Source organism: Carcharodon carcharias, chromosome 12 (assembly GCF_017639515.1).
Source record: "Carcharodon carcharias isolate sCarCar2 chromosome 12, sCarCar2.pri, whole genome shotgun sequence".
Lineage (NCBI taxonomy): Eukaryota > Metazoa > Chordata > Chondrichthyes > Lamniformes > Lamnidae > Carcharodon > Carcharodon carcharias.
Window position 1 is genome coordinate 110,913,248 of NC_054478.1, and position 21,597 is coordinate 110,934,844.

General features: G+C 39.9%; 1 protein-coding gene across 9 annotated transcripts in view; it reads right to left on the reverse strand.

Annotated features, from left to right (window-relative positions):
* The window catches only part of LOC121284866 (diacylglycerol kinase beta), a 695,944-nt gene that overhangs the window by 395,428 nt on the left and 278,919 nt on the right, over nt 1-21,597 (reverse strand). For all 9 annotated transcript variants that reach the window (XM_041200699.1, XM_041200700.1, XM_041200703.1 and 6 more), the window contains one exon: nt 215-385. In XM_041200699.1, coding sequence (XP_041056633.1) covers nt 215-385 — 171 coding nt within the window. The remainder of the gene's footprint in view (nt 1-214; nt 386-21,597) is intronic.

Here is a 21,597-nt window from a genome sequence, read left to right on the forward strand (position 1 = left end):
TTCTGCCATATCTTCAGCCATCATTGTAAACTCTTTTTCCCATTTTCTGCTGTGTTCCGTGCCTCTCTGTATGAAGCCCTTTCGGAATATTCGCTACATATAAGCTGCAGTATAGATGCAACTTGTGGAAAATTACCAAGATGTTGTTCCCAGAACAAAATCATAATATTACATCTGCCAATTAGTTGTTTCAGTCAAACCTGCAGTAACTTACACTCCAGCTTATCTTCAGCTCGTCCTCGCTCCAACAGTGACAAATAACAGACAATATCCTTTAGATAGACCACTTGCGGCACCTGTGACTGTAGCATGTGAGATGGTGTCTTCAGAGGGCTATGACTCTTCCGAAGTGCTAAACTCATCTTCCTGTCTAAGCATTTTGTACCTGTGAAACATAAGAAATTAATTAATATTAATTGTATGAAATGCTGTGAGACAGTCACTCATGGATTGAGGAAAGAATGGGTTAGGCATCTGGACAGTCTCTTCTTGTGATTATTAAATTACATTTATTAAATGTGCATTTATCCATGTAAGTAATTTCTATGATACTTGCCTTGCCTATAGAGGATCATTTTAAAAAATACTATTTGTGTTTGTAGATGTAGAGCAGTGGCAAGCTGGAAGTAACCTGTTAGGTAAAAGAGATGATACAAACCACAGATGCATATCCCTTAGTCCAGCAACATTGTGCTTTAAAACCAGGGAAGTCGAAGTCATGGGTGCATTATAGCAAAACTAGGAGACTGGATTTCATTGATGCATATACAACAAATGAAAAACCCAATATAGTGATCAGATAATCAAATATTAACTGCAGTTTACACAGATCTAATGGCAGATGACATTAGAAGTTTGGTGATAAGGTTAGACTCCTCCCTCCAATGATCATCATCAAAAATATTTCTTATTTGGGGTACTTTTTGAAAGAACAAGGCTTCATTCTGCCTATGTACCTCAATGCCCTAGGCTCTTTGTTGGATCAACACATTGAGTTTGAACAACTTTCAGCTGAACATGTATAGAGCGGGTCTTCAGCAGGGTTAAGGAGCTGATGGAATGCGTGAAACGCACAAATCGATATTTTGATGGTCTAGTCACTGGTGTTTATAATAATAAAATGTAGTAGGCCATATAATCATGGTAGCAGAATGATTGGAAGAGTCTGAGAAAAGCTAAGTGTGTTTTGTTGTCTCCACATTGTTATACTCATGTCACTTTTATATATTTTTCACATACCATTATTTAGTAGGAATATGCAAGGAAGGTACAGACCAAAGATAGAATTAATATAAGTTGTCAGTGAACAACTGTATGCTGTACACGTACTGGATTTTGGAGTGTGATGTATCAGCACACATGTTGGACTGTTGAGTATCTGAGTTCTCATGCTGAATAGCAAACTCAATAAAGACCCATTTAGTCATACTGGAATCGAGAAGTGTAATGCATCAAAGATGACAATTGGTGCCTGTGTACTCCGGTGTTTAAAATAATGAAACAAATTACAAGAAGAAAGAAGTCCAACACCTTGCTGTGTATAAATTGGTTGCTGTGTTTGTTAGAATAAGAACAGTGACTGCATTTTGAAATGCAACGCTTTTTGGGTGTTCTGAAGCTATTAAAGCCACTTTCAAAATGTTGGTTCTTTCTTTATGCAAACTCCTTTGGTTTTGCAGTAAAACAGCATGCCAATTACCATTTTCTTAAATCATATATTGTGCTGAATGCAAGTAAAATACAAAATTTTCCTCTGGATCACACTTTAAGAAAATTCCATTCAACATGTCCTTGCCCCCAAAGCTACAGAATTTTCAAGCACTCTTTAGTATTCCAGACACATGTTGAATAAGCTGCCTTTCCTCAGTTCCGTGGCAGCTTGTCGACAGGGCTCATTGTTATCTTTGGTCCAGTTTTAGTCATTTTGTTTTATTTAATCTTTTGCAGCTTTGAAATAAATTTGGTTCAAACAGTACCACAGAATTCTCTACTGGTGTTGATGGTTATCGAAGAACTGAAACAGGCCATGATTTCCTCAGCTAAACATGACTGTTACTAATTGACAATCAATATGTACTGTTCAGCTAACTGGAATGTTTTATTCTTTTACAGCTGTAACCAACAGATCAAAAGGATGTTTTCATTCAAATGCAATACAAACACTTCACATTTTTGACAGTTATTTTTTTCTGGTAAACATATATTTTTAGCATCCAGCCAATATTTCTTCAGTGTGCTGAAGAATTGCATCCAGAGAGTTGCTTGTCCTTTGTCATAATCCTGTTGGCTGCATGACAGAATGCCAAAGAATATTTTTGTGGTGAAAAACCAGCATTGCCTAGCTATTTTAAAATTTTCCCCATGTAGATCATGGCATCTGTATGTTCGGAGTAACTAATCAAAATAATACTCTTTTCAAACTAGCACCGCAGTAGGGCATAATACATTTTAAGGCTGCTATATTCTTCAGGGACTTCTAAATTAAACAAGAAGCAAAAGGGGAGGACTGCATTAGAAAGTAAAAATTTAGTTGAAATTTGAAAAAAACAAGCTGTGAAATTGTTGAATTATGCAACATAATTCATAGAATCTGAAACTATGGCTCTGTGAATGGTTCAAGCAGAACCTTCCAAAGTTCAACACATCTGACAATGCTCACTGCAGTGAGCTGTCAACAAGTGAATTATGGGAAGACTGAGAGACAGCCCTTCATTTTGCTGAAGTGAATGCTAATGCCCAGTTTGCTATGTAAATAACATTTGCAGCTTTTTGAGAAATTAATTTTAATCAGAAATTAATACCTTTCAAAAAGGCTCAAGACTTGCACTTTCAGTCATAATCCTATTAACTGGCTGCATGACTTTGCAGAGTAAAGGAAAAAAACTGGGTATTTCTTAATAACTGCTGATAATTTTTCAGGAAGTAACAAAGTGGTAAATCTTTCCAATCTTTAAATCCTAGAGTCAGTGCAGAGAATAGTCACAAGGTTGATCCTAAGTGTCGATGGGCTGAGTCACGAGGGCAAATTGGAGGGGCTCGGGCTTCTCAGCCTGGAAAGGAGGAACCTGAGAGGTGGTATTATAAAAGTATATATTATAGTAATAGGAGTTTGAAAAAAAATCTAATGTGATTTTTATTTGAGATAGGAATTGCACATGGGCAAACAGATTCATTAAAACTATGGGAGTGGGACAAGGACACACTTGTTTAAATTAATAAAATGCAATGAGATGTTGCCAGCAATTGGGAAAACTGTAGGATATTTCTAGCTGAAGGAATTATGATGAAATTATAATGGATCAAATGCCCTTCTTCATATCACAGCATCATCTGTATACGTTGCAAAAAAGCATTATAGACAGAGAAGGCAAGGGTGAAAAACTACAATCAAATCATTCTTGTTTATCTCCAGCATATAGCTGTGACTAACAATTCACTGAAAGTATTCAGAGTGCTGATTTGTACAAAGTGCTATCCTTCATGTGGATGTCTAATGGCCATTTGAACAAAGGACAAGGTCTAAATTTAAGATCCAATCCCACTATTGATAATGACCATGAAATTCTCAGATGTTCTGGCTAATATTTTTCTTTTGGCCATAATCACAAATGAAAAAAGCTTAACTGGTCATTCATATCTGCTGCGAAGTCTTTGCAGTGTGCAAAACATTATTTGCATAAAGACAGAAACTGCACTTCCAAGGTAATTCATTGTAACTGAAGTGACTTGAAGAATTGCTGAGAAATGTGTTAAGGTGCTAAACATATGCAAGCTCATCCTTCTGCAACTGTCACAACATGAGATTACATTATTCCAGATTTTACTGGAGTGGGGCATCTCATGGCATGCAGCACGAGTTTGGCTTCCCCCCAGCCCACCACCTGCACACTTCAGATCTAATTATTTTTGTGCTGGATATGAGAGTTGATAACGGCATTGGGGTTAATGGAGCCTCTGGGACCTTGGCGAATGATGAAATCAGCAGTCTGTCTCCTTAGGCAATGACATTTAAGTCTGTGGGTCTATAGCACTGTGGGTGTTCCTGCATCACATGGACTGCAGTGGTTCAAGAAAACAGCTCACTACCAACTTCTCGAGGGCAATTAAGGATGGGGAATAAAAATGCTGGCCAACCAGCAATGTCCACATCCCACGAAAGAATAAAAATTAAAAATAGAGAAATAAATCGAGCAAATGCCAAAGAAGAAAATATGTTCAAATGCAATTAAATGCAGAAAGAAACTGAGTATGAAAAATTGAATTAAGAGAGAGAAAAAACACATACTAAAGGAAAAATATGACATTTTAAAAGCTCTAGGGATAATTTACAACCTGCAAGAACGAGATACCACAGTTTGAATTATTCCCCTTTTGGACCTCCAAGGTTGAGTGCCTGGCCATACATCACTCCTGAGTCCTTCTACCATTAACTAGCAGCCCTAACTTTCTGCTGGACTTTTAAATTGTACTTACACACAAATCCAGCAATTTCTTGCATTTTGGTGAGATTGACGATGAGCTATTTTTTGAGGCAAATAGTGGAGCAGCACCAATTATCCAGCAATTCGTGGCGATTCATAGCTCATGCCATACCTCTTGTTCACCACAAACTCTGGCATTTGATACATTAATAATGGCAGGGGCCAAAACTTGTCATTATTTTTACAACATTTCTGATCAATAATCAGCAGAAACATTTCTGCTATTAGCTCTTTAAAGGAAATTCTTCCCAAGTTTTGAATTTAGCATCAAAAATGCCTCGAGCACAACAGAATTTACAAAGCAATTTCAAATTTGTACCTGTGATGAAAACAGTTTGCCCTTAACAAGTGTATTCTGTTATGCAAATTTAACATGAATCACCATTTACCCCCTGTCAAAGTCACCAACTCTCTCTCCCAAAGCAAAATACTGCAGATGCTGCAAATCTGAAATGAGAACAGAAAATGCTGGAAAAACTCAGCAGGTCTGGCAACATCTGTGAAGACAGAAACAGAGTTAACATTTCAGATTGGGACTGAGCATTCCCAACATTTTCTGTTTTTATAACTCATTCTCCCATATGGTCCCACAAGTGTTGCACCCTTTGCCTCACATGAGGTAATTCTTCATACGTGAGTCTAGTTCATTCAGATCCACTTTAATTTAAGTTATACGCAAGTTGCTGGAAGAGATTATTAGTGGTGTGTTCATAATCAATAAAGAGAAAGGTGCATTAAGTAGTCACAGCATGAGTCCTGGAAAAGGAGTTGCTATCTCACCAACCTGGGATTGGAAAAGTAGGTAGATGATGGAAGACCAGCTGATACTGAATATCTATAGCCTATGGGGAAAGAGCAGATGAGTGGAACTAATTAGATAGCTCTTTCAAAGAGCCAGCACAGACACAATGAACCAATTGGCCTCCTTCTGTCTTGTTTAATTCTATGATCTAGATTTTCAAAAACCTTGTAGGGTAAATGACAAAGGTAGCTGTATGAATTACACCCTATTGAATCCCCCACCAAAGTTGAATTCTATGTCCAATGTAGAAAATGGAGTGTGTCTGAAAGATACCTTTCGATATAGACAGGTGCAGTCTCATGCCCTTGAGGGGGGGCAGTTCAAAATAACCATGGCCAGTAATATATGTCATACATAGTTGCACCATCTTACCTTAATACAAGGTTGCACCTCAAAGTTGTTGAGCAGCAAAAGTACTTGTGGATTATAGTCCACAAAACATTAAAATTCTACTAACCAGAGAAAGCTAATAGGATGCCTGGGCATATGTTAGATATAAGACTAGAAATATAATCATTTCCATATACAAACATTGGTCTGGCTGCATCAGGATTACTATGCTCAGTTTTGTTGCCCTCACATAGTGGAGGATATCAAAGCTCCAGGAAAGGTTCAAAAGAGAACCCCACTTGGCTGATACTTAGTTCAAGGCCCCTTAGTTAGGACAGGCTTAGAGAGCTGAACTTTTAATTCTGGAAAAAGATTTGTTCAAGGAAATATGATTGAGGTTTTTAGAATAACAGAGATTAGATTCTATCCCAATAGGTAGGTTATTTGAGTTAATTTCGCAGACCCACACAACTATCATTAATAACTAAAACCAAAGCAAAGTACTGCACTTGCTGGAAATCTGAAATAAAAACAGAACCTGGTGTAAACCACTCAGCAGATCAAGCATCATGCTATTGGTTCTGATTAAAGGTCATCAGCCTGAAACATTCTGTTGCTGTCTCTACAGATGCTGCCTGCCCTGCTGAGCTTTTTCTGCATTTTGTTTCATTGCAATAGTAGCTTCCCCTTTTTAAGCAAAAGTTTTTATCCAACCTGATATTTTTGAAAATCGGGATTATACATTCTGTTGGGCTTCAATCATCAATACAAGTTATGAAAGCATCAAGTAGAGTAGATACTAAATGGGACAGGTTGACAACATTGGAAAGAGCATAGGTTCACTAAAAACATTCAAAAGGAATCTTGTCGAGCTTCTTTTTTGTCACCGTCAGCCATGGCTCAATTGGTAGCACCTCCTGCTTCTAAGTCACAAGATTCCAGATTCAAACTCCACTCCAGGGCTCGAGTACAAAATTTAAGGCTGACACAGTGCAGTACTGATGGAGTGCTGCATTGTTGGAGATGTTGTCTTTCAGACGAAGCATTAACAAGAGCCCCCCCCCATCTGCCTGCTTGGGTAGATGTAGAAGATCCCACAGCACTATTTTGAAGAGCATGGGAATTATCCCGTGTCCTGGCCAATACTTAACCCTCAATCAATACCACAAAAGAAAAACAGATTATCACACTGCTGTTTGTGGGAGTTTGTTGCACACATATTGGTTAGCACAATTTTACAACAGTGACTCTATTTCAAAAAGTATTTCATTGGCTGTAATGCGCTTTGAGACATCTGGTGCTCATGAAGTGTACTACATAAATGCGAGTCTTTTTTTTCAGATGATAGATGGTTAACAGGGACAAGTGATGCCATTAACTATGGTTGCCCAGAGCTCGCTTAATTGCTTTCATAGAGATTTTTTCCCTAAATTGCTCTTAAGGCTTTTTTCTCTTTTTTTGCCTTTCACAGGAGATTAGGTGACTGCAGGTAAGACAGTAGGATAGTGCTTATGGCGTTTGTAAGTTACATCAAAATGGGATGGCAGGGGCTGATGGACCAGCTTGTCTTTTCCTTTCTTTCATTTGGATGCATGAAAGCCTAGGCATAGTCCTAGGTTTTCCAGGTCCTCTTTGGTGAATCTGGGCTGGAGGGCCTTCACCGCACATCTCGCTGTTTTCGCTGACGGAATGCTGGATTCAGTGGTTGCCTAGTAGGTTACTAAATCTGGAGTTTCTAATATTGGTAGAGGATGTACCACGGCTAAGAAAGATAATCTATTTTTTTAAAAAGATGATTTCCTTCAGGCACCTTGGTGGTTGCCATCTTTTTCACACTGCAGTAGGCTCAAAGCGTCCCACATCAACTCGCATTTCCAGCTGGACACCACACCAGCCATGTAAATTATCCTAAAGTTGGAAATGGTTGGCTGTATGTGGTGAGCAGAAGACTCAGCTCATCAACAACGGCTGCCAATCAGTAAATCTAGGCCATGGTCTCCAGCTTACAGAAAACACTGCTTTGAGGCACATGGTTTGCTGGAATCACATGTGGAGCAGGTTGCTTGTCCACCCTGTGTGCAGAAATGCACAGTGATCTATAAATAATCAGAAAGGGAGAAAAACAGGAGGAGAAAAAATGAAAAGGTAACACAAGTCATCAAGAAAATTAAGTTAATTACGCATTCATTCTTTCCTCTCAGAATGTAAAATCTAAGGGGATGCCATTATTTCATATGTGCAACTCCTATCATTCAGTGAGGTAAATGTGTTCTACATTGATGATACTTGTCAGTTAAGAAACTGCTAATTTGAGGATTTAAAAAAAACTCCTTCCTTTTTGTAATTCAATTACTGACCAACAGCTGCCACTATAGGTTTAGCCAAGTGCTGCACAGTATAGTTGAATGTTAAGTTGAAAAAATATTTTGTTTTTATGCGTACACCACACTAAAATGGAAAGCTAATCAGCTAATCAGATTAAAAAAAAAATAAATTTAAAGCAGCCCAAATCATAGCTTATGACAAGGAAAGCAAGTTAAAACTAACTTATTGTTCGCATTAAACATTAGTAGTAATCTATAATGCATATGGCAGAATTGAACGATATCCATGCATAAGCTCAATTATGCAATAAAGCTATCAGAGGTGTAGGTTTACTTGCATAATGAAATAATTTAAGCATTTAAATAACATAAGCTTAATGCAAACATATTGATGTAAAAAACGTCCATTCAGTACATTAGAAACGGATAAACAACTAAATACAAAGAAGCATTGCTTTATTTGCAGTCTGCATCACTCACAGTTTAAAAAGTCCCTTTTCCTCCCAACTGTTGGGTTACAATCATAAGACTGCCCACTTGCCAGCCTGATGAATCTGTTAATCATTGAACTGCACCTTAGTCTCTTTCTCAGTACCAATCTATCTACTCTTTTTACACTGGATTAGTCTCCTCCTGCGTCAAGCAATGCAATGAGTTAGTGATGTCCTGTATCCTCTCTCCAGCCTTATTTCTCCCAACTGTTCAGTTACAACCTCTCTCTCTGTTCTTGTTAACTTAAGAGTCTACCTGTGGAGTTAGCTTTGCTGCTAGGAGCTAAAGCACCACAGATGACTCCAGTTTTCAACTGACTAACTGTTGACATGAGAGGTTTAATAAGTATTACAGGTACAGTCATTAAGCTGTCTACCAACCCTCTTTTTGGAGTGAATTCCTTTATTTTCACATTTAGAAATTAACTAATTATTTAATTCATGAGTTGCAGTTGATACTGATGAGGCATGTTCTGACAACGCAAAGCTGCTCCAAGAATCGTACAGCCATATTTTATAGTTTAGTCACTTTTTCAGCATTTGTAGCCATTTCTGTGGGTGGAATCTTACAGGCAGCTCCTGTCGGAATGGCACCACCACTTTCAGGTCAAGAACACATTTTTCTAATGGACAGCCTTTGCCAAGGCTCTTATCCAGATTAACAACATGAGCACCCTGCCTCTGGGCTCCTGGAGCTTTTAGGGAGGCCAGCAGGATGACATGTCCATTCTGTCAAAGGAAGGATTTCCAATTCAAGAGGCCGTAGCGTGAGTTACAAGGGTTCGCCAACACTTGGATTTTTGAGGTTGCAGCAACCACAGGAATTGAGACAAGATCTGGGCAGACTGTGCCCCGAAGGCATTTACCTGGAGGCCCTGCCGTGGGATCTGAGGGATGGCAGTGAGGAGAGTGCTCCCAATGATGAGCGGAAGAGGACAAGTTCTTCAACTAAGCAGACATGGATGGAAGTGGATAAGAAAGTTTGCAGCAGAAGTGTGTTCCCTCTGACCAGGAGACAGTGCACAAGTAAGATCCAGGACCTCAGGCACGACAGGTGAGTGGCATAACATTTTCAGGTGCCAAGCCCCACATCGTATTCGCTCAACATTCTCCAGCACGGCACTCATCAGGCCAACAGACCTTAGAGCTCCATTCAATCCTCTCTCTGCAGACACCTCACCATTTCCATCCAAACAGCAACACCCTCACTCACCATCTACTTAATGCCCTCCTTACACCAATGCTGCACAGTGACCTTCCATAAATGGTGTCCTTCCCTCGTCTACATGCAAGCCAATACAACCACTCACACCTCTGCTTTCTCTCCTCGCAGAAAGAGAACACAAAACTTGGAGGCAGAGAGTGGGGGGGCGTTGGGGATGTGAGGGTCCTCCACTGATGCATTTTTGGCCACTGGCAGTAAGTGCCTATCTGGTCCACCAGGGAGTCTTATTCCAGTGAAATGCCACGCTGGGTCTTGGTGTCCATTCCTTCTGCCCTGTGGAAGAGCATTCTGCTGAGGGTGGTAGCTGGTGGCGCTACTAGTGTTGCTGGAGCTGTTGGCGGTGCTCTGGTTCTGCTCTTGAACCTTAATAGATGTGCAAGGTAGAGCTGCATAAACTACTTCATGCCATTTTGAAGACTGGCAGTAGGGAAGGGCAGCTGAAGGTGAATGAAATGTTAGACAGGTGAACTGCTTTCTAAGAAGTTGTCAACCTATCGAGCAGTGACAGCACTCTCATGGAGAAGCAGTGTTTCAAACAGCAGCCTCTCACTAGCCATGGCTGGGTCTCTTCAATGTAACTGATCAAAGCCTTCCCAGCCCGTTGGTTTCAATGGCAAAGCTCTTACCGCTTTGCACTTAGTGACCCTGGCCCTGACATGGTATGCAACCTGTTGCACAATTGAAAAAAGGAATTATGATTAAAAAGGTTCTCAATTGCCCTTTTAATTGGATCATTTGCTTTTCAGCCAGACCCAAAGGGCTCACTGCTGGACTCTTAACCCACCCTGAGGAAAGCCAGAACAGGACAGGATGATATCAAGATTGCTACCTGATGTCAATTTTGGGGGCTTTACCACCCCACATGCACTGGACCCCACCTCCATTTGGCTGGGAAAATTCTGTCTTGCATTTTTAATTGGGTGAACAGACCTGAGGGAAATAGCATCAGGAACAAATAAGTTATTGAGCAATCTGATTGGCCAGTTTTGTGGTAAAGCAAACTAACTGATTTACTTATTCAGATTTTTTTGCTGGTTACTCATTCTTCACATGTACATTTAGCCGTTGTTGATCTGCTCAAAATTAGTCAATTAGTAAACTGGGTCAAACAGAGGTGGTTATTTAATTCAATCACAGTTTTGCCCTCTCCCAAAAGAATGAGGTTGGCGAGGGGGTTTGGGGGTATGATGCTTCCGTGACCATACTTTTAAGTACGATGCATTTAAAAAGTATAACATTACATATGGGACAGATGCAAGACTTAATTGCGCCAATTTGTATTCAGCATTATGGATCCTTATCCAGCGGTAATAATATATTAATCACCTTTAGCTTTCACATAATTTACCAAAAGAAACAACTGCTAGAATGGAGAGAGACTGGTTTGATAAGCAGGGCCCCAGGGACTAACTTTGCAACACAGCTCTAAACCTTGGCCACAGTGCTATCTTACCATATTCTGTTGATATTAAATAACTCTTATTCAGGTGTATTATATTTCACAATATACGCACAAAGCAACTTTAAATAGCAATTATTCCTGTCCTCGATTATCGTCACAAATCTCAGCAGACTAAAAAGCACAGTTTTAGTTTACACTATTTCTAAACAGGCAGCTAATATCTTATAGGAACTTAGGAAAAAGGGCAGGATGAGGCCATTTGGCCCTTGAGCCTGCTCTGCCATTCATCTAGATCATGGCTGATTTTCTACCTCAATGCCATTTTCCCGCAATATGCCCATATCTCTTGATATCTTTAATACCTAGAAATCTATCTATCTCTGCTTTGAACATACTCAATTGCCCGTAACTTCCAAGTTCCAAGGCAATGCATCTGCGAGGCGGTACCTCAAAAGATGCGCTGGGGATTACCCAAAGATGCGCTGATTTAAATCGCAAACTTTGGGTGGTTTCGACTGTCATACAACAATGGGTACCCATATAAAGTTAGGAGAATTAGTTAGAAGAAGCTTCTGGGTAACTGATACCCCACAGGGCCCCCTGACTAGCCCCCCCACCTGACCAGTTAATCCACCCCCCCACTACACACCCCCCGACTCTCCATGGGATCCCCTGACTGCAAAGCACCACCCCCACCTCCACAGGCTGCCTGAACCACCTCAAACCCTGCCCACTTACCTTAAAAGCCTACCATATCGCTGGTTTGAAGTGGCTGGACCTTTAAACTTGCCTGATTTACATCACAAGTGCTGTAAAAAGGCAGTGTGGCCTCCTCACGCCCGACTCTACAACCCTCAATAGAAGACCTCAGGAGCGCACTGCACTGCACAGTTTTCACACAGCCTGAGTTGGAATGTTGGGCGAGATAGGATCAAAAGGATTTCGAGGCAAGAAACTAGGAGTAGAGTGGCAATCTGACTTTGATTGCCACTCCGTGGAATTTCAAGCCCAATGACTGAATCTTCACAGCCCTCTGAGGTAGAGAATTTCAAAGTTACACCACCCTCTGAGTGAAGACATTCCTCCTCATCTCAGTTTAAAATGGCCGACCCCTTATTCTGAGACTGTGTCCCCTTGTTCTACACCTGCCCAGCCAGTGGACACATCATACCTGCATCTACCCTGTCGAGCTCTATAAGAATTTTGTATGCCTCAATGAGATCACCTCCCATTCCTTTAAAGTATAGAGAATATGAGCCCAGTCTCCTCAATTTCTCCTCATAGGACAATCCCAACATCCCATGCAGGGAGCAGTCTGGTGAACCTTTGCTGCACACCCTCCATGGCAAGCATATCCTTCCTTAGGTAAGGAGACCAAAACAATACTTCAGGAGCAGTCTCACCAAGGTTCTATACAATTATGATGAGACTTATTTACTCCTGTATTCAAATCCTCTTGCAATAAAGGCCAAAATTGAATTTGTTTTCCTAAGTGCTTGCTGCACTTGCATGTTAGCTTTCAGTGGCTTGTGAACGAGAACATCAACACTTTCCAACCTCTCACCATTTAAGAAATACGCTGCATTTGTATTTTTCCTACCAAGTAGATAAGTTCATATTTTCCACATTATATTCCATTTGCCATGTTCTTGCCCACTCACTTAGCCTGTCTAAATCCCCTTCAAACCTCTTCCTCACAATGTGCATTCCCACCTAGTTTTGTATTATCAAACTTGGAAATAGTCATTTGGTAGTACAGAACTTGAATATTGCTGAAAAAAGAGAAATACCTAAGCTTTTCATCTTGCACTCATCAGGACACTCAAGAATACCAAAAAAAGCGGAAACAACAATTTATACTGTATGATTGGCTAGCAAGTGGCACTGCCATGGAGAGGTACATATATTAATACAAAGGGCCCTGTTTTTTGCAACAGAAAGAACATGTAAACATTGCGCCTGTTTCAGCTAAACAAAATAAGTTACAGCCATTCATTGACCATTTCTCAGGGCAATGCCTTGAACAATCAGGCTCAAGCTATCTGGTTTAAATTCCAAATAATGCTTGGCAGTTAACTGTCAGTCACTATCGCTGGTGCATTCTTCATGGCAATGTTACTTGCCAACTAATTAGCACTCTCTTCACATATGGTATAAATTGTTGTTTTCCCCTTACATTGGTATTCTTACAAAGTGTCCTGATGAGTGCAAGACGAAAAGCTTAGGCATGTCTTTTTTTTCAGCAAAACTTAGAAATATTATATTTGGTCCCCACATCCAAATCATTGATATAAATTATGAACAGCTGGGACGCAAGCACTGAATCATGAGGTACCCCACTAGTCACAGCCTGCCCATCTACTCTGTTTTCTGTCCGTTAACCAATTCTCAGTCTATGCCAGTATATTATCCCCTGTCTCATGTGCTCTAATTTTTCTTACTAACCTCTTGTGTGGGACCTTATCAAAAGCCTTCTGAATATGCAAATACACCACACTCATTGATTCCCCCTTTTCTATTCTGCTAGTTACATCCTCAAAAACTCCAACAGGTTTGTCAAACATGTTTTCCCTTTCATAACTCCATGTTAACACTGACCAATCTTACTATTATCTTCTAAATGTCCAGTTATCACATCCTTTATAATAGATTCTAGTATTTTCCCTACTGCCGAAGGTTTATGGAGTAATTACTAATGCTGTCTGGAACAAGAAGGAAAATGATAATGATTGGAACATGTCACAGCTGAAAAGTGAATCTAGCTCTCCCCCTACCCACTTCTATCAATAACACAAAGCCTCACTACGAGTACAATAGTCAGAGTAAAGTGCATGTAATGTTTGCTTTTTGCACATGATTATTTCATAAAAGACCAACTGTTGCACAACTCTGTAAACACCTGTCTTTCTATTTAGTTCCTACTTCACTGCCCACAAATGGCTTTGTGCTAAAATGAGTGCATCGATTAATAAACAGCATAAACGAGACAGATGAATGCACTATGCAGCATTAACATTTAATTCCACCTCCAAGCATAGACCATTGTCTGGGAAGAATTAGCCTGTTGTCAAAAAAATATGGCAATGGAACAATCTAGAGGCAAATTAAATTTTACAATTTATCAGCCACAGCTTCCCACAAAATGAAAGCAGGCCACTTCAATAAAGTACATGATCAAAGTAACTGAACTGTGTCATTTCCTCACACATGGATAATGTTTGCACCATCCCATGAGAAAATAGCATGGCAAAGGTAGTAATTAAAAAGGAGGGCAACAGTGCAGTAAGTGGAGATCTTAAACTGGCATAACGTGCCTGATGGGGTGAGGAAATTGAATTCAGTTAAAATGAAGTCTTCGCTGTTTATCTAATTCAACTATATATATTTCTTCACTTCTCTTCTAAGCTCTTACATGAAGTTCTGAGACTCTTTCAGGGGTAATATCCTCTACTGCTTGCAACAAAGGAAAGTTGAGGATAAATTTTTTTGAAATGGTTTAATATGAAGGGACTCCCTGAATCTAATAATCACTCGTTCAGTTGCTAGTTTAAAATAAATGATTTTATGACTCATTATTTAATACAATTTTAAAGAATGATTATTCAATTCAATGAACATCACTTACTTTCATTTTTTAGCATTTGTATTAAACTCTCCCACTTTGTGTAGCACTCTCTTAGTTGCTAAGGTTTCTATGTTGCCCTGATTTAAATGTCTGGAGATGCTCCAGTACTTGTGCCTGTGACCCAGACACATGAAAATGAGCAAGAGAGTCATATGATGCGAAATTCCAATTTTGTCTCAACAGATCTGATTCACATTTCAGCCAATAGATGTCATCTATTGCTAACCCCACCCTGTGCCAACTTTTAACACTCATCAGCACCTACACTTCTCTTGTTATTCTCTAATCTTCAAGACAGGTGGCTTGAAAAGATGCTTTCATTTCTTGAAAACTATTTTTAAAACCATTAGCTTGGTTATTAAAACATTTGTAAAGAGGAAGAATTTATAAATAAGAGTAATGGCATACAGACCTCATCATTAAAATGGAATACCACTGACAGGCCATGAAGGAATTCTCTCGCATTTCTCCATCCCCAATGGGTAACAGTATCTCAATAATAATGTTATAACTCAGTAGATGTATTGACAGTGGTAACATTGTCACACTAAGCCCAATTAAAGGTTTAAGAGCAAAACAATGCGGATGCTGGAAATCTAAAATAAAAACAGAAAAAGCTGGAAAAACTCAGCAGGTCTAACAGCATCTGTGGAGAGAAAGACATAGTTGGTGTTTCAAGTCCGTATAAGAGTCATAAGGACTCGAAACGTTAACTCTGTCTTTCTCTCCACAGATGCTGTTCGGCCTGAGTTTTTCCAGCTTTTTCCAATTAAAGGTTCGGTCTTTGTTGCCTGTAATATTTGCCCAGCCACTTCCATATAAATCAGAACAGCCTCTGCAGTCTCCCTCTCCTCCCAAACTTCAAACATTGCATATAGCTTCCTTTCCTTCTGGCTATAGGGCTATTGCTATTGCTCTCACAGCCTCATCTAACAAGTCCCTGTTGCTGTGGTACCCAATAGAAGTTGTGCAACACTGGTTCTGCAGTACTATGATACAAGTTGATATGAATTGCTTTGTCGCACTGTATCTGGCGCAAAAATAAACTTTTCCAAACACTGAAAAAAGCTGTGCCACAGAACTTCCCTGTTTTTGAATAGTGACCTGTCTACTTTCTACCTTAACACTCCAATGATTTAGTTTAAGTGCATATGTTCAGACCTCTTGGTAAATGAAACATAGAATCAAAAGCTGCATAAGACTGTGGTAATGGTAACTGTGATAGCACAACTCAGTCATGTCATGGTTATATTAAAAATGGCTCATCATGAATATTTATCTAATAACAGTGGCATTGCAATGGTGTGAAACTCACTTCCAGCTTAATGTCATTTTCGCAGCTTATAAAAGGAAATTGATTGTGCACACAGTGTCAAATCTCAATTATTTTTTGTTACACCCATCTTATTGAAAAATTTACTTGAGTAATCTGATGCAAGAGAAGCAGTCCAGCTTCAATCAGTTCTGTTGAAGGGTCATGAGGACTTGAAAAGTCAACTGTACTCTTCTCCGCCGATGCTGCCAGACCTGTTGAGTTTTTCCAGGTATTTCTGTTTCTGTTTTGGATTTCCAGCATCTGCAGTTTTTTGTTTTTGTCATCTTCAATCAGATTAGGTGTTTCGATTAGATATTGTGCTACTATTTCTCATCTCCCTTCCTCCCTCCCTCAATTTGTTCCCCATCTCTACTTAAAGCACAAGCTATGCTGTGATAATCTGGGCACTGGCAATCTTCTGGCACCTTGCCCAAAAAGCCATTCTTGAAGTGTGATCCTAAACACCAGACTATTTGATTATAGCAGGTATTGCAACTGAGCCTAAAGCTTATCCTTACTCAATGTCTGCCCAATATATTCCAGCAAGAACAACTGGATAGCAACCAACAGGGATGGTGATATCAGTTATACTGCTACAAGTGCTGCCCCACCCTAACCAGCACAGGCTGGGAATTAAACCTGGGGCATTCTGGCCTATGTGGTTTATTACTCAGTGTAATTCTTTGCCCACTGTGCTTTTGGAGGTCCTGATGTTACTGTTTGTCTCAAGAACAATCTTACTAATTCCCAGTTTGATCTTGGTAACACTGCAGAATTACTTATCCAGTCGCCCAACTGAAGCCAATCAACAGTAGAACATTAGTTCAGTGCTAATTACCTAATTTAAAAAGCACAGCATAATTATTATTTAAAATATATCATCCGAGTGAACTGATATTATCTAACACTGGCCTTATTTATCAAACATTTTAGGTTTCACCACAGGGAGAAAATTTTTGAAATGTGTTGTACATAATGAAATTGTAAACATATATATATATATATATATATATAAAGTGAGTTTATAATTTCACCACACAATGAACAGAGGAAATCTGTCCTTGATCACTCAATTTATGCCCTTTGACATGGGTGCCAAAAGTTGTGTATTTCCATAAATCCAATGAACCAACTAATTAACGGTAAAAAATGTAAAGGTTTTGAAAATAATTGGTTAAATTTACTGCCTAAGGCAAGTTAACTCTTTGTTACTGTATTTAGGTATGTGAAGATCCAGCACAATTAGTCTAAGTAACAACACTTTAAAATGAATACAATACAATTTAGTTTAATGTAGGCTGGCTTTGAAAGAGGAACTATACAATAGGATTATACCACAATTTTAACATCAAGTAGGTTGGAAATCCATGATTCATTAAAGGTACAGAAGGTCCTTTTAAAGTCACATGAAGAATCTTACAAGGGTTTTTGTGTATTTCATGTTTAATCGATGGTCTTAGTCTGGGAAGAGTGTCCTCTGCAGTCACTGTCACAGGGTGAGAAAAAAAAAGTGACATCATAGGAAAACTGTAAGATCATTGGTTGATAAGTAACTGTTAGTTTGAACTACCTATTCTAAATTGATTTCAGATTAAAGGTGACTACTGGGGCCCAGGATTGGAGGCCTAACACTTCAGCTTCAACTCAGCAGAGAGTGCGAGTTCCAGTTCAATTTAAAAAGTGTATTTTGAATCTCTATTCTAAATTGCTTTTAGATTAAAGGTAGATAGGAGAAATAATTTACAGATTGATAAATTTCCTACTGGTGTTTAGTTTAAGAACAAATTGAAAAACTAATTAAATAAAATAGAGATGCAGGGCCAGGCGATGTGTTGTGGAAGCTGGTGGACTCCATTGTGATTCCTAATGACCACATCTGTAGCAAATGTTGGTTGCTCGAGGAACTCCGGCTCAGAGTTGATGAGCTGGAGTCTGAGTTTCGGACACTGTGACACATCAGGGAGGGGGAGAGTTACCTGGACGCTGTGTTTCAGGAGACAGTCATGCCTCTTAGATTAACTACCTTAAACTCGGTCAGGGACAGGAGGGTGTGACAATGAGTGAGGCAGACAGAGGGACCCAGGAAGTAGCACCGCAGGAGCCTCAGCCCTTGCCCTTATCCAACAGGTTTGAGATTCTTGCTCGAAGTGTGGACGAGAGCGGGGACTGTAGAGAGGATGAACAAACTGACCACAGCACCATGGTACAGGGAGCCATTCAAGTGGGGGGAGAAAAGAGAAGTGTAATTGTAGTCAGGGATAGTATAGTTAGGGGAATAGATACTATTCTCTGTAGCCAGGATCGAGAGTCCTGAAGGCTGTGTTGCCTACCTGGTGCCAGGGTTAAGGATATCTCATGTGGGCTGAAGAGGAACTTGGTATGGGAGGGGGAAGATCTAGTTGTCATGGCCCACGTAGGTAGCAACGATATAGGTAGAACAAGGAAAGAGGTTCTGCTGAGGGAATACGAGCATCTAGGGGCTAACTTAAAAAGCAAAAAAGGTAATGATCATCAGATTATTACCTGAGCCATGGGCTAATTGGCACAGGGTCAATAAGATTAACGAGGTAAGTGTGTGGTTGGTTGGTGTGGGAGAAATGGGTTCAAATTCATGGGACATTGGCACCAGTACTGGGGAAAGAGGGAGGTATTCCGTTCAGACGGGTTCCACTTGAATCGTACTGGGACCAGTGTCCTGGCGAATCACATAACTAGGGTTGTAGATAGGGCTTTAAACTAAATAGTGGGGAGGAGGGTTCAGTTGCATGGAAATATAAAAAATCAAAGTTTAAGGAGAGGGTAAGAGTGCAGGTTAGTGACGAGGCTGATTGTTACCAAAAAGTGAAAAGAAGGGACAGAGTGTGTGAATGCCATATTGAACGCCAAGAATCATATAAGGGTAGGGAAAATTGAAAATAGGCAAACTTAAAGGCTTTGTATTTGAATGCACTTGGCATTCGGAATAAAACTAACGAGCTAACAGTGGAAATAGAGATAAATAGGTATGATTTGGTGGCGATTACTGAGACGTGGTTACAGGGAGAACAGGTTTGGGTGTTGAATATCCAAGGGTACTCAGTGTTTCGGAAGGATTGGCAGGAAGGAAAAGGAGGTGATGTAGCTTTGTTAGTAAAGGAGAGATCAGTGCCATAGTGAGGAATGATATAGGCACTGGAGAGCAAGATGTAGAATCAGTCTGGGTAGAAATAAGAAATAGCAAGGGAAAGAAGTCCCTGGTGGGAGTAATCTATAGGTCCCCAAATGGTAGTTCAGCAGTCGGGCACAGTATAAACCAGGAAATACTGGGAGCATGTAAGAAAGGCACGGCAGTAATCATGGGTGATTTTAATATGCATATAGACTGGACTAATCAAATTGGCAAGGGAGGCCTTGAGGGAGAGTTCATAGAGTGTATTAGAGATTGTTGGAGCAATGTGTTGTGGAACCAACTAGGAAGCAGGCTATTCTGGATTTGGTTTTGTGTAATGAGATGGGATTAATTAACGATCTCATAGTAAAGGATCCTCTAGGAAAGAATGATCATAGCATGCTAGAATTTCAAGTTCAGTTTGACAGCGATAAACTTGAGTTCCACACTAGTGTTCTGGAGTTAAACAAAGGTAACTACATAGGCACGAGGGCAGATTTGGCCCTGGTGGACTGGGCAGGAAGACAAGAAAGTAGGATAGTTGATGAACAGTAGCAGATAGTTAAGGAGATATTCAATTCCTCCCAACTAAAATATATTCCAAAGAGGAAGAAAGATGGCAAGAGGGGGAAAAGTGGCAGGCTGGAAGATTGGGAAACTTTTAAAGATCAACAAAGGCTTACTAAAAAAAAAAAATCAAAAGAGCAAAGGTAAATTACGAAAGAAAACTAGCGCAAAATGTAAAAACTGATAGCAAAAGCTTCTACAAGTATATAAAAGGAAAGAGAGTAGCTAAAGTGAATGTTGGCCCCTTGGAGGACGAGACTGGAGAGTTAATAGTGGGGGACACAGAAATGGCAGAGATGCTTAATCAATATTTTGCCTCAGTTTTCACGGTGGAGGACACCAGTACCACCCCAATAGTAACAAGTAGTGCAGAGGGTATAGAGAAGGAGGAACTTTGAACAATCAACATCACTAGAGAAAAAGTACTGAGCAAACTATTGGGATTAAAGGGTGACAAGTCCCCAGGACCTGATGGCCTACATCCCAGGGTCTTAAAGGAAGTGGCAGTGGAGATAGTGGATGCATTGGCTATAATATTCCAAAATTCCCTGGATTCTGGAAAGGTTCCAATGGATTGGAAAAATGATAATATAAAGCCCTTATTCAAAAAGGGGGAGGCAGAAAGTAGGTAACCATAGACCAGTTAGTTTAATGTCTTTCATTGGGAAATTGCTGGAATCCATTATTAAGGAAGTAGTAATGGGGCATTTGGAAAGTCAAAATGCAATCCATCAGAGTCAGCATGGTTTTATGAAGAGTAAATCGAGTTTGACCAATTTGCTAGAGTTCTTTGAAGATGTGACAAGCAAAGTAGATAATGGGGATCCTGTAGATATTGTATATCTGGACTTCCAGAAGGCCTTTGATAAGGTGCCACACAAAAGATTAATACACAAGGTAAGATGACACGGAGTTAGGGGTAATATATTAACTTGTATAGAGGATTGGCTAACCAACAGAAAGCAGAGAGTCAGGATAAATGGGTCTTTTTCTGAAACTAGTGGTGTTCCACAGAGTTCGGTCCTTCAGCCCCAACTATTTACAATCTATGTTAATGACTTGGATTCAGGGATAGAAGGTACTATAGCTAAATTTGCAGATGACACCAAAATAGGTGGGAAAATAAGTTGAAATGAAGAAATAAGAAAGTTACAAATGGATAGGTTAGGTGAATGGGCCAAAATCTGGCAGATGGAGTTTAACATGGATAAGTGTGAGGTTATGCATTTTGGTCAGAAGAATAAAATGGCGACATTATTTAAATGGAGAGAAACTTCAGAATGCTTCAGTGCAGAGGGATCTGGGTGTCCTCGTGCATGAATCGCTGAAAGCTAGTATGCAGGTACAGCAGGTAATTAGGAAGGCAAATGGAATTTTGGCATTTATTGCTAAAGGAATAGAATATAAAAATAGAGAAGTGTTGTTGCAACTGTACAAGGCATTGGTGAGACCGCACCTGGTGTACTCTCCACAGTTTTGGTCCCCTTGCTTGAGGAAGGATGTAATTGAATTGGAGGTGGTTCAGAGGAGGTTCACTAGATTGATTCCAGAGATGTGGGGCTTGCCTTATGAGGAGACATTGAGCAGTTTTGGCCTATACTCACTAGAGTTTAAAAAGATATGAGAAGATCTAATTGAGGTATATAAGATGCTAAAGGGGATAGACAAATTGGGGCATTCTGGAATGAGAGGCCATAGTTTTAGGCTAAGGGGTGGTAGATTTAAATCAGAGATGAGGAGGAATTACTTTTCTCAAAGGGTCGTGAATCTGTGGAATTCATGACCTCAGAGTGCCGTGGATGTCGGGACGCTGAATAAATTTGAGGAGATAGACAGATTTTTTAATTAGCAACGGGTTGAAAGCTAATGGGGAGAGGGCGGGAAATT